Source organism: Dermochelys coriacea, chromosome 4, assembly GCF_009764565.3.
Source record: "Dermochelys coriacea isolate rDerCor1 chromosome 4, rDerCor1.pri.v4, whole genome shotgun sequence".
NCBI lineage: Eukaryota > Metazoa > Chordata > Testudines > Dermochelyidae > Dermochelys > Dermochelys coriacea.
Genome location: NC_050071.1, coordinates 97,962,027 through 97,975,624, shown reverse-complemented (window position 1 = coordinate 97,975,624; position 13,598 = coordinate 97,962,027). Strand labels below are relative to the sequence as shown.

The 13,598-nt window shown below is 37.7% G+C and overlaps 1 protein-coding gene across 1 annotated transcript in view; it reads right to left on the bottom strand.

Moving 5' to 3' along the window:
• ATP8A1 (ATPase phospholipid transporting 8A1) overlaps positions 1-13,598 on the bottom strand; it is a 262,923-nt gene that overhangs the window by 191,324 nt on the left and 58,001 nt on the right. Inside the window, 3 exon segments of the mRNA XM_038400205.2 lie at positions 4,797-4,924; positions 7,543-7,612; positions 9,692-9,765. Coding sequence (XP_038256133.1) covers positions 4,797-4,924; positions 7,543-7,612; positions 9,692-9,765 — 272 coding nt within the window.

Below are 13,598 nucleotides of genomic sequence, written 5' to 3'. Positions count from 1 at the left end.
GATGATCAAGCTGTAGTGCTTCTTAAAATAGTGTTTATAAATTAGCAAGAGGCAGCTTTGTAGTCGCTAACAAATTTTCTGCCCAGGAGACCGTTTTGGAGCATGTTTTCTGATCCCTTCTGGAACCGTTTTTCTCCTTGATTAAAAAAAATCAGTGATATAGCTCTTCTTCCACATAGCTTTGGAGCATTTGGATACTTTCAAGCCCAGACACTTGGTTTTTCACCACGAGATTCCTACTGCCACCAAATGAGGAATCAAATCATTCTGGATTGTATCTTCAGTTTCCCTTGCATCACTTCACTTTGCATCATCAGAAATATCTGACAGGTTTCAGAGTAGTAGCCATGTTAGTCTGTATCCGCAAAAAGAAAAGGAGTACTTGTGGCACCTAAGAGACTAACAGATTTATTTGAGCATAAGTTTTGTGAGCTACAGCTCACTTCATCGGATGCATTCAGTGAAAAATACAGTGGGGAGATTTATATACACAGAGAACACGAAACAATGGGTGTTACCATACACACTGTAACAAGAGTGATCAGGTAAAGTGAGCTATTACCAGCAGGAGAGCGGGGGGAAATACCTTTTGTAGGGATAATCAAGGTGGGCCATTTCCAGCAGTTGACAAGAACATCTGAGGAACAGTGGGGGTGGGGAGAGGAGAAAAACATGGGGAAATAGTTTTACTTTGTGTAATGACCCATCCACTCCCAGTCTTTATTCAAGCCTAAATTAATTGTATACAGTTTGCAAATTAATTCCAATTCAGCAGTCTCTCATTGGAGTCTGTTTTTGAAGGTTTTTTTTGTTGAAGAATTGACACTTTTAGGTCTGTAATCGAGTGACCAGAGAGATTGAAGTGTTCTCCGACTGGTTTCTGAATGTTATAATTCTTGACGTCTGATTTGTATCCATTTATTCTTTTACGTAGAAACTGTCCAGTTTGACCAATGTACATGGCAAAGGGGCATTGCTGGCACATGATGGCATATATCACATTGGTAGATGTGCAGGTGAACGAGCCTCTAGTCTAATCACTATCAGCCTGATAGTGTGGCTGATGTGATTAGGCCCTATGATGGTGTCGCCTAAATAGATATGTGGACACAGTTGGCAACGGGCTTTGTTGCAAGGATAGGTTCCTGGGTTAGTGGTTCTGTTGTGTGATGTGTGGTTGCTGGTGAGTATTTGCTTCAGGCTGGGGGGCATGGACTCTTCCTCATCTTTTTGTTACTATGAAGAATATGGAACAGAATCCTAATCATCTTCTATAAACAGATTCTATTGCTTTTAGATGTAGGAGGTGCAAGATCACAATCAGGATGATTTTATATTTCTCATAATCTCTCAATATTGAAGAGGGTATAAAGAAAGGATGTGGAGAAGCCTAGAACTCCAGAGGACATCTGTGCTACATTTTCCTTTGTACTTACCTGAATGAAATACATTGAGAAGTGGGATATCCTGCCTCTTAGATCTATTTCTGGACAGAGTCAGATTCTTTGCAATCATACTGTTTGAACTGGATTTGGAGTCATTCCCTGAGCTGAGTTTTCCTCAATTGTTTCAGACGCTGGTCTTACCTATAGAATAACAGGAGTCCCTTCTCTCTCTCTCTCTCTCTCTCTCATACTTTTATTCTGCATATGACGGGAACTTCTGCCTTTGTAAGATGACTTGTTATCGTTCTTGAACTTGGACTGAAGAGCAAACTCTTTGACTTGTATGTGTTAAATACTACTTCACCAAGCTTCACCTTGAACACGAAAATTTTGAGCTACAAAGGATTTGCTTTGAATAGTTAACAATTGTTGAGGTCTTAAGCCAGTGTTGGGGTCTGACCACTAAGACAGTAGCCAGAGATTTCACTGGCAGCCTTATGGGGTCCATGAATTCATTCATTGTAATTGTAGTAGCTAAGGATATTTTCTGAAGTACTATATATCATTTGTCCTGTTTCTGGGGGTTAAGATTTTTTAGGTCTCTGCAACAGGACACAGTAGCTCCAGCAAAGCACATTGTTTCCAGTGGGGCTGTAAGGCTGCTGAAGAAGCTTTGAAGTCACTTCTAACTGGAGCTTCTACCTTCCTATCTAGAGGATTATCTAAGATGAAATCCATCCCCATGAACCTGCCTCTTTGCCAAGGTTAAAACTATTGCATTGATACTTGGGAGGATGAAGGATGAACCTTTGGGTTCTATGATCCTGTAGAATTTCAGTGCTTAGTGACTTTTTCCTTATCAAGCATGTCCTATTCCTAACTAATTCTCTTCAAAGGAGAGATGAAGAGGGATGGTAAAGTTGTTTTAGTTGTGGATAATAGGTATTTACTTGTGATTTTAACCTCCTCATCCTACTTCTCTGGCCAGATTTTAAATGGTGGCCACCCTCTTATTCATCATGGTTTCAAATATGTCTGGGTGAAGAACTTTGCAGGAGAGGCTAGTGGGTTTCCTCCTAAAGCTAGCTTGGAGGTTTCTTGACCCAAAGCCAAGAGCTCCCCCACTTCTTTGAGAGAAGAGCCAAAGCTCATGGAAATTGAAAAAGATCGGCAGTGCTTTTTATCTTCTTTTGCCTTTTCTGTGGGGTCACCCAAGTCAGGTCACTGGCCTCTTTTCTTTTCTGTTGTTCCCTTTTGGGACTTACCCCACTAGGTAATGGCACATCATATCATCTGATACATAAGTGGAGGGAAAATGTAAGGAAGCATCCCCAGAGAGCCCAGATTTTATGATTGGGAAGAAAGGAAGGGAGAAAATATGCCATGTACCTTCTAAGTGATTCAGACACCCTCTTTTTAGAATCTGGGGTGCATCTCCCTTTATAGACTGGCCTGAGGACAGTTTTGACTTACCCCTGACCAATTTTTGATTGACGCGGCATTTTGCCAAATCCCAAGAACTGAAGAGGGCTGACTTGTGGAAGTGACTTCATTGGAGTACTGCTGGTTAAAAGAGGATTCAGAGGTCTCAACAAGCCATCAGACTTTGAGACCCATCCTGAGGTATATTAAGGGTCCAAAGAGTGGAGTGATTGTGGTGGAGCTCAACTTCAGAGGCTACTGAGAGGATTTCCTTGTCAGTTGGAACACCTCTTAGCTCTTGCCTTTGCCCTCTTTGGCTTGCTCTACTACAGTGGGAGAACAAACAGAAAGAAGGAGCCCAGTGGGAGATTTTATTCAGGGACTGGAGTCCCTGAAATTTCTGTTTTCTAATGGAGAGGAGAAAATGGGGAGAAACATTTTGATAACTGATGCCCCCAAATCAGCTTTAAAAAGCTAGGATTGTAATTGATAATGTGGGAACACCAAACTGTCACTCCGGTTACCCTATCGGAGGCACAGAATCTGGCACAAAAGCAAAAGGGGCCTGACCAAAGCCTTAAAGCTGGTGGACAAGTCTGACCTACTTCTATTATTTGCAGGAAGTAGTACAATGCAAATTTCTTACAGTGGGGAAGAGGACAGGATCCAGAAAATAAATATTTACCTTTAATTCTTGTTCTCTGAAGGTACATATTACACTAGAGCCACACTTTTGGGACTATCCTTTTGAACAAAATGCTTGTTCCAAAACCTCCAAAATTAAATTTCTGAAATATTATATCGCTTTACCAGCAGATGGCATGCTCCTACATGCTGTTGAGGCATAACAGCCAGTAGCACTTTCAACGTTCTTTTTAAACCAAATTAAAAAATGTCAATGAAATTTAGAACAAAAATACACTTTTTTCCTAACAGGAAAGAGGATGGATGTGTGGATCTATAATTATTACCTTCAGAGAAGAATTATAGGTAAGTGTTTTGCTCTTCTTTAATGACAAATATAGTAGAATTATAACAGATCCACACTCTTACAACTGAAAACTCCAGGAATGCATCTGTAAGAAGTCAGTAAATAAAAATGATATATAAACAAAAAATTGCTAAAAACTGATTACAGGATCAAAAACAAACAAAAAAAAACCCCAACCACCAAACCCAAGTTCTTAAACAAAACACATATTATCACTAAATGTAAACAGGAAAAATATTGTATACAGAGCAATAAAATACCTCTCCGACTTTCAACTACAGAAATAGAGAGAGCCTATAAAATAAGACTTGGGGGATACAGAACTGGGCTACTCTGAACATAGAGGTTCATTTTGTCACACTAATAAGCCAAACTTGTTTTTACACCACAACAGATTCGACACAACATTTCGTAAGCATCAGGCATCTTGAGAACTCCCATGAAGCTAATCTGAAAATCTGGGTATTGAAACCACACTTAGGCTGTCTATCTTTAGATAAATACCTGATGAGTAACAATGGAAAATCAGGCAGACATTCAGACAGTTCTCTTGAACACAATTTGACTTAATGTGTTCTTGTCAAATTAAACAAAAATGGAGATGTACATACTAAAGGATTTGGTCCATTCCAGACACAAGCCAAGAGACCTTTTTATATCCTTTTTATATCTATATTGTAGAATAAAGACTCCCCAACTAAAGCATGAGGGAATGGAAGAGATTAGCAGGATGAGTGATTAAGATAGATTTCAAAAATCATCTTTGGAATGAATTTATAATTAGCATTGCTTCATATTTATATTATTAGCATCTGAAAGTTGCTTACTATATGACCTAAAGTTCCTGGTATCACAAATATAACCTTTTACATTAGAATCTCAGTTGAAAAGGAAACTATGTTAGCTGAGGAAGGACTCAGCTATTTGTACTACAATTCAAGAGATTTAACAGTAGGTTTTAAAACATATTGAAATGTTTTACTCAGATGTTTACGTACCCATGCCCATCTAGTCTGATATTTCCAACAAAATCATACAGATGTCGATTTGGGCTTTCACATTCAATTCTGCCCAAAAGTATCATCAAACTGTCAATGTCTTTTATATCCGATGTCAATGGCAAACCCTGTAAACAAAGTTTGTTGTAACACTATATTATAAAAGTAATTTACAACAAACAAAATATAAAATAATAACTTAACCTATATATTATTCAATTATTCATATATTCAGATTGTCTGGCATTGCACACATTGCACAACAGGGGAAGGGAGCTTCAATGGAGGGTCTCAGCAGAATGGTATCAGAGAGCACAGGGACAGTTCTTGCCCAGTAATTATGGTAGCACTAGCCTCTTGAAAGAGATCTGGATGAAAGATAGAGTCGTAATCCCAAACAAACATCCATCCACATCAGGCAGCGGAAGTGGCCCAGTATGGAGGAGAATGCTTTCCGCATCCTTCAAAAGGCTGATAGATCTGCATCATGTTCTCTTTCTGACTCTTAAGAGAAATTCTGGGGTAGTCAAGCTGTCACTCATGTGCAGCCCTCCACAATGCTTTCCCTCTCCAAAAAAAAACAAGACAAGGCTTAAGAAGTCACAGTCTGGCTCTATAGCTTGGAATACATAATATAAATTGTTTAAAATTCATCACCATGGCATTAGTTTCTAGAATGAAGTAATATATGTACAGTATACACTGAAAATTTGATTGATACCTTTATATTTAGGAAGCTTTTCTACATACATACAACAGACTATGAAGCTAATGAAATTCAACGAAGACAAAGGTAAGGTGCTATACTTAGGGAAGAAAACCCAAATGTATAAATACAGAATGGGAGATAACTGGCATGGCAACAGCACTGCTGAGAAGGATCTGGGAGTTGTGGTGGATCACTAGCTCAGCAATGCAATGTTGTTGCAAAAAAAGCAAATGCTACTTTAGGTTGCATTAACAGAGGCATAGCATGCAAGTCACAGGAGGTGACATTACCGCTCTATTCAGCACTGGTTAGGCCTTGGCTGGATTACTGTGTCTAATTTTGGTCCCCAATGTAGAGAAAGGATGTAGATTAACCGAAAGGGATCCAGAGGTGACATAGATGATCAAAGGGATGGAATGCAAGCCATAAGAACAAAGACTGAGAAACTGAGTATGTTCAGTATGAAAAAGCGGAGATTAAGGGGATAGGACAACAGTGTTCAAATACTTGAAAGGCTGCCATAAAGACGGAGAAAAGTTGTTCTCTCTTGCCACAGAGGGAAGGACAAGAGGCAATGGGTTCAAACTACTGCACAGCAGATTTTAGATTAAATCTCAGGAAAAACTTCCATATTGTAAGAACAGTAGAACAATGGCACAGATCGCCTAGGGAGGTTATGGAAGCTTCTTCACTGGAGGTTTTCAAAAGGAGGCTGAATACCCACCTATCTTGGATGGTTTAGATCAGTGGTGGACAATCTGCACCCTGTCAGAATAATCCGCTGCGGGCCGCAAGATAGTTTGTTTATATTGACCTTCCGCAGGCACGGCTGCCTGCAGCTCCCTGTGGCTGAGGTTCACCGTTCCCAACCAATAGGAGCTGCAGGAAGCGGCATCCAGCATGTCCCTATGGCCCGCGCCACATCTCGCAACCCACCAGCGGATTATCCTGACAGGCTGCATGCAGCCTGCAGGCCGCAGATTGCCCACCATTGGTTTAGACACAACGAATCCTGCATCTAGGCAGGGGGTTAGACACTAAATGACCCTTGCAGTCTTTTCTAACCTTATGATTCTATTTCTATAAATTTCAGTATCTCATAATTTGATCTCTAGATTACCTCAGCTGCTTACACACAGCTTCAACTATTATTTGTGTATAGGTGACTCAACTATCTCTCCACTCTTGCACTCTCTTTTTTCAATCTCAAACTCAAAGTAACTAAAAGTGAACCTCAAATCTTTTCGTATCAAATTCTCTCCATTATTTCCTTTCTTCACTATTGTTGTTAACTTCATTCTCCTAATCACACAAACTTACAATCTTTGTGTCATATTATCTAAATTCCTCCATCTCACCACATTTCCATACTGCCAACAATTCCCTTCCTCTTTCTATAAAAAAAATCTCAGTAATCTGACACTATCTTTCTGACCTCTAGTCAAACTTCTTGTTTTTGTGTTGATCATCCCCTACATCACTACTGCAATTTTCTCACTATCTGTTCACGCTTATCATAGTCACCTTCAAGGCTCAACTCTGTTCCCTTCCTCTCGCTACCCATACCCTTTGTAGCCTACTCCTAGCTTTTTATCTTTATGCTTTTTTCCACATTATCCTTTAAGCCTGGGGGTGAAATTTTCAGAATTGCCTAAGTGACTTAGAAGCCTAAGTCCCATATAAAAAGCAATTTAGATACTCAATGAGATTTAGGCTTCTGAATGCCCATGTTATTTTTGAAAACAGAACTTAGGGCCTAAAAATCTTTAATATCTGCCCCTTAAGCTCCTAAGTCACTTTTGGGCTTTTGAACATTTTTACTCACTAACAGCCACTGAACTTCTTTACATTAAAATCCCTTTTTAACATTCACCACTCTGTGAAGTCTGTCACAATTAAGCCTCCTAAAACATTCTTTCATATATTTCTTAACAAACAGCAGTACATCCTTATATTGAAATAACTGTACACAGAAAGAAGACAATCAGATATTTAAAGTATCTGTAACTAATATATTGAAAACATATACATTCTTACCTGTCGAATTTTTAGGTTTGTTTCACCATCTAAATTTGATGTTTCAATGTAGCACATGGCTTGTGGCTCACTTATTTTAGAAAAAAATAAAGCAATTATCTTTTAATATATCACTGTAACAAATATAATAATTTATTGACATGTAAAAGCTTTCTGTAATCTCTTAATATATTTATATATTAAATTTCCTTTTATAAAAGCCCGCAGATAAAAAGCTCCTAGGGACAAATAGTTGTGCAAAATTATTAAGTCATTCACATTTTCAGAAAATGTCTGCCATAAATATATCAAAACTATGAAGAAAAATGTGTATATATAATTGGAGTTTTCCAGAAAATTAGAAAGCTTCCTATTCAAGGTTCACATGTGCTCACTAATTTACATTTAACAGCTGATCAGAATATTCCAGATATTTCCAGTTCATTTGCAAAAGGTCTATTAGTATATTTCTTTATAACAGACATGCACAATTGATATACTGCCATTTAGCTCCCAAAGAGGTCTTCCCTCTTTTTATGTAAACCTTGTTCTCAAGCAATGAGACTACAAGTTTGAGTTTATACAAGATACTGCAACTGGAGTCATGCATTTATTCAGACTCATGCTGATAAGTGGTTGATACCCTACCACCCCGCCATGTATGATCATTATACCATATTTCCATGTCAACAGACTTAGTCTTAAATATTAACTAACAAATAATAATAAACATTTGTATACCACTTTTCATTCTTAGTAAGACATTTTCAGATACAAATTGAGTAAACATTATTAGTCCCATTTTACAGATGGGGAAATTGAAGCACAGAAACATCAAGTGACTTGCCTAAGGTCACATGGTGAGTAAGCAGCAGAGTCAGGAATGATGGGTTCAAGATTTCTGAAATGTTTTACTCAGCTGTCAGTTCCTGGACAGGAGCACAGAATCAATAATTTAGATCTGTGGTAGAAATTTAACTTTGTTTTTGTAAGGGCCCAGGAAGTCATTAGAAACACTAGAAGTAAATAAATAGGAATTTAATCTCTACAGTGATTTGAAATCTTGTAGGTTTTAAATAGAAAATGCTTTTACTCTCCTTTTTAAAAAATTAAATTGGAAATTCAATATTATTAAATAAATACATAGAGAAAGTTTAAAGCACGTTTTTAATCAATGATGAATAGTAGCCAATGTGCCATTAACTTTATCTTGTGGCAAATATTTTGAATTTTTTAAAATGTATGGATTACTTCTTCATATTTTAACTGTATGCTATTAAAATATGACATTTAATTATCACAATTATCTCATTGATTTTTTTCTTGGGCAACTTTTCTAAGAATGTAAATGACAGACTTCCATTTAGATTGTTTTTGTATAGCTGATTCAATGAATGCATGTGTCTAATTTTTCATTAGTTTAACAGTCAAAAATAAACACATTTATGAAGCACTTTGAAAAAGCTAAGGCAACAAAGACATTACAAATAAGAGACATGCTAAATTGCAACCATTTTGGTAGAATGCAAAGTAAACAGATTACAGTTAGATCATGGCAGGCTGTTTGATTTGTTAGTGAAAAACAAAACAAGGTGCAGCCACAATACAAACACTCGTATAAAGCTGAAGTATATCAAAGAAACATGCAATTTTCACTACACACAAGAATGGAACTATTTTTCCATCACATGCAGTACATAATGTGCAATATCCAACTTTGTGCAGAGGGTCCTAATAAAATTGTATCAAATGTTAATAATTTGTTATATTATATAGTTTATTGAAAACAATTAGTTGGCTATGGTTCAAATGTATTCCTCTCAACTTGCCTAAAGTACAACATGCAAAGTTATACTATGGTTTCACGACTGTTTGTTTTATGAAAATTTGCTTCATAATTTCCGTGAATATAATACAAAAATATATTAGGGAGGAGTGAAACAAATTTTGCAGTATTTGGGAATGCTACTGAACATTTATACATTTTAATAACCTATATAAATATCTTGATAAACTAAATCTTTTCTACTTCAATAAAATTCACCTCTGTAATGTGTTTGTTTTTAAGACAGTTGATATCAACATAGCTATTCAGAAAAAAATTGAACTACATTTTTCAAATTTGGTACATGAGGACCCACATACACTGTGCAACCAGTTTTATTCTAACCTTGATGACAGACTGATGAGATCAGCTGGGAGATGCTCCCCATTGGTCACTTTCACTATTTCCCCTACTGCCACCTACATATCCCAGTTTAAAAATGATTAGAACAGAAAAATGAGTAACGGGAAAAAATCAAATGGACAAAGAGACAAAAAGAGACGAAGTCTGAAATTATTATGTAAAACAATACATGTTAATAGAGACATTTGATGACAATTTTTTCAAAATCCATTTAAATCAGGTCAGAGAGCAGAAAACAATATATAAATTTTTGCTCAACCAGCTTTCTTTACTTTAAACACAGATTCTAAGTTTCAGAAAACTTTGATAATGAAGTTAAAATAAAATGCGAGCATCCTATGTTCTCAAATCACAGCTTATATAAAGGTGTGAGGTACAGTAGCATTAGAAGCGGAGGTACAGTAGCATTAGAAGTAGTATTCAACTTTTTCTGAAAAGGTAGGACAACAAGTATCTTTACAGGTAGATAAAAACCAATTTAATTTGCATCCAATCATAATTTATAAACTTTGATTCTAAGTATTACTGATATGCAAGTATTATAATATCCAAATACACTTAGTACTGTCTCTATACTATATGTTTGTACAATGCCCAGCACCGCAAAGCCCTTGCCTCTAGAAGGTACCATAATAATATTATATTGCTTGGAAAATAATGACCATTTGACAATATTTTATTTATCATAATATACAGACTGGATAGAAGGCTCAGATTAATACACTAGTGAGATCATTGTTGTTTTTCTGTAACAAAAGATGCAGTTGAAGGCACTATCTGGCTGACAAGCATGCGGCACACATTTTTCCTCTTCTGAAGAAATTCAATACACATACATACAGAAATAAACTATTCTGTTTGCAGGCACTGTGTCATGGCAGAGAAATGCAGGATGGAGGGAAACTTCAGGTCTGTCAGCCCTTTGCAGCCTTGGGGAAAAGAAAGTCACTCTTGAGACTAAAGAAATTCCTCAACTCTCCAACTTAATACGCTCTCTATAAACAAACTAAGTTTATCCAAAGATAGGAAAGTTACAAAAATATGATTAACTTATTAATTTTGTTTCTTCATCTGGGGATGCACATTTTCAGTTTCTTAGTGGCCATTCTACTTCACCGAGACTCACAAGCAGAAGAGTCAATAAGAACACAAGATTTTTTTAGTCTTATTTTACACACTTTATTTGATTAAATCCTCATCTCTCTATAACTTGCTGAGTGCTTTCATTGCTATAGTAATGATTCAAAAATGAATATCTGCTGACAGAACAAATAACTTTATAACAATTGATGAAAAACTCTAACTAACCTGAACTATCAGGACTAAATTAATTATTTTATCGGTCCTCCAAGCACCACATTTCAAAATGATGTCCCCTCCTCAAGGTGTTTAAAACAAAAAAAAAAAAACTGTACTGCACCTTTCCTGAATGGCCCTAAGACCAGAGACCTGGACTGTCAAAATGTTGGGATAGGCTTGTCTTGGAGAGACTCACAAACTTTAGAAATGAGTGGTTTCAGAGTAGCAGCCGTGTTAGTCTGTATTCGCAAAAAGAAAAGGAGAACTTGTGGTACCTTAGAGATTAACATGCATCCGATGAAGTGAGCTGTAGCTCACGAAAGCTTATGCTCAAATAAATTTGTCAGTCTCTAAGGTGCCACAAGTTCTCCTTTTCTTTTTAGAAATGAGTGTTCTCATAGCTTCCACACCCGACCTCAGAACAGGGGGAAAACAAACTTTCCCCGCGATCTGATAAAACACCATGGAAGCATTAACATGAACAACCAAGCCATAAAAATACAAATATTCCCTTGTAGTCTGTGGATCTGGTACAGGGGACCGAAAGCATGGCAAAGAAACATGGTTCCAAATTGTTAAGAATGTACCCATAAAGTTGCTCCTGGACCTGGATATCATCTACAGTACACTGGCTTAAGATGATTTTCTGCTGAAGCAAACAGGTCTATACTTGGATGGCTTCATCTTTGGACAATCAAATCAAAGATATTTGGATTTAGAAACCAGTCTCCTGGAGAAATCATTTGGTCAATTACACTGTCTGACAAGATATTTCCCCCCCGCCTTTCTCAGGCTCTGTTATTTGTGCAGGTGTTTCCCAATAACTTAGAAGCAGATATATTTGGACCACAGATGCCCATCTAAAAATCCACCTTGCTTGATCAACAACACAATAGTCAGGATGTCAAGCCCCACCATCACATCACTGAATTCTGAAATCTCAACAGCATTCTGAGACAATCCTCATTGCAAGGATGTAAATATATAAAGGAGATGCTTCTTTTGTCCATTTTCAGTTTGCTGGAGCCTTTGTGATGTAAGTCCATTCTGAGTTTGTCAGTTCAGTCTCAAAAAGATAGGAATCCTTCCACTATATCAGGGATAAAACTTCCCAAAGTAACCAACTCTGAGTCAAATTCTCCAGAAACTGCTATTCCTTGCTTGAAAACCAACCATATTTTAGCAACTTAAAATAGAGCCTGGCCTATAGAACCATGTTAACATAGAATGCACAATGTACTTGAGAGTGATCTGGCACACAAACTTGAAGTTCTGGATCTGATTCCTGATCTCTGTCACTCATTCTGAAAAGAGAATACTTTCTTGATATCGGAATGCATCTCCAAATGAATGAATTTAAAGAAGGAAGCACAGAAGGAGCTCTTTTCCAAACACATATACCATTCCCAGTCCATACCAGACCATAAAATCAAAGAGCTGTAAAGCAGTTCTCTGATAGCCCCCACATTGTTCTTCACCAAGTGGAGTTAGGATACAGGAGAGAACTAAACCCCCTGAGTGTGGGCAGAGGGGAAGGATAAAGACTGGAGCCCCACACAGCTTATCAGGTCACTGCTGCTTCAAAAGACCTACGTCTGATGCCATGCATGAGGAAAATTCAGGGCACTACTGTAGTGTGTCTGGTGAAGACGATCTCTGCCAATGGGAGAGAGGTGTCCCATTGGCATAATAAATCCACCTCCATAAGAGATGGTAGCTATGTTGGCAAGAGAAACTCTCCCACCAACATAGCATTGCCCAAACCGGCACTTAGATCAGTGTAACTTACGTTGCTCAAGGGGGGTGGGGTGGGCATATTCACCTGAGTGACATAAGTTATACAGACGTAAGGGGTAGTGTAGACCAAGCCTCACATGACTCTGCCATCTCCCCTCCTTTTCATACTTAGCATATAGGTCCTTTAATGACTGGAACTATCAAGGCATCTTTTTGTGTCTCTCTCTTAATGTCGGTCATTACTCCTTAACAAAACAAGAGAATAGAGCACTCCTCAACTTCTACACTCCTATGATAATGCAGAGAGAACACATTGTTTCTGTATGAAAGGGGCCTTCACCAAACAGAAAGAACTAAAAGATTTCACTTTCTCAGATGCTGTGCTGCCTAACAAGGTATTGAAGGAGAAGGAACCCCTCTGAGTTACAAATTTCTATCCCAGGAGGACAGAAATGGTAAGAGGCTTTGGAAATAAGTACTAACAACATAAGAATGGCCATACTTGGTCAGACCAAAGGTCCATTAAGCCCACTATCCTGTCTTCCAACAATGGCCAATGCCAGGTGCCCCAGAGAGAATGAAAAGAACAAGTAATTATTAAGAGATCTATCCCATTGCCCATTCCCAGCTTCTGGCAAACAGTGGCTAGGGACACCATCACTGCCCATCTGGCTAACAGCCATTGATGGACCTATCCTCCATGAATTTATCTAGTTCTTTATTGAACCTGTTATAGTCTTGACCTTCACAACATCCTCTGGCAAGGGGTTCCACAGGTTGACTGCATTGTGTGAAAAAATACTTTCTTTTGTTTGTTTTAAACCTGCTGCCTATTAATTTCATTTGGTGACCC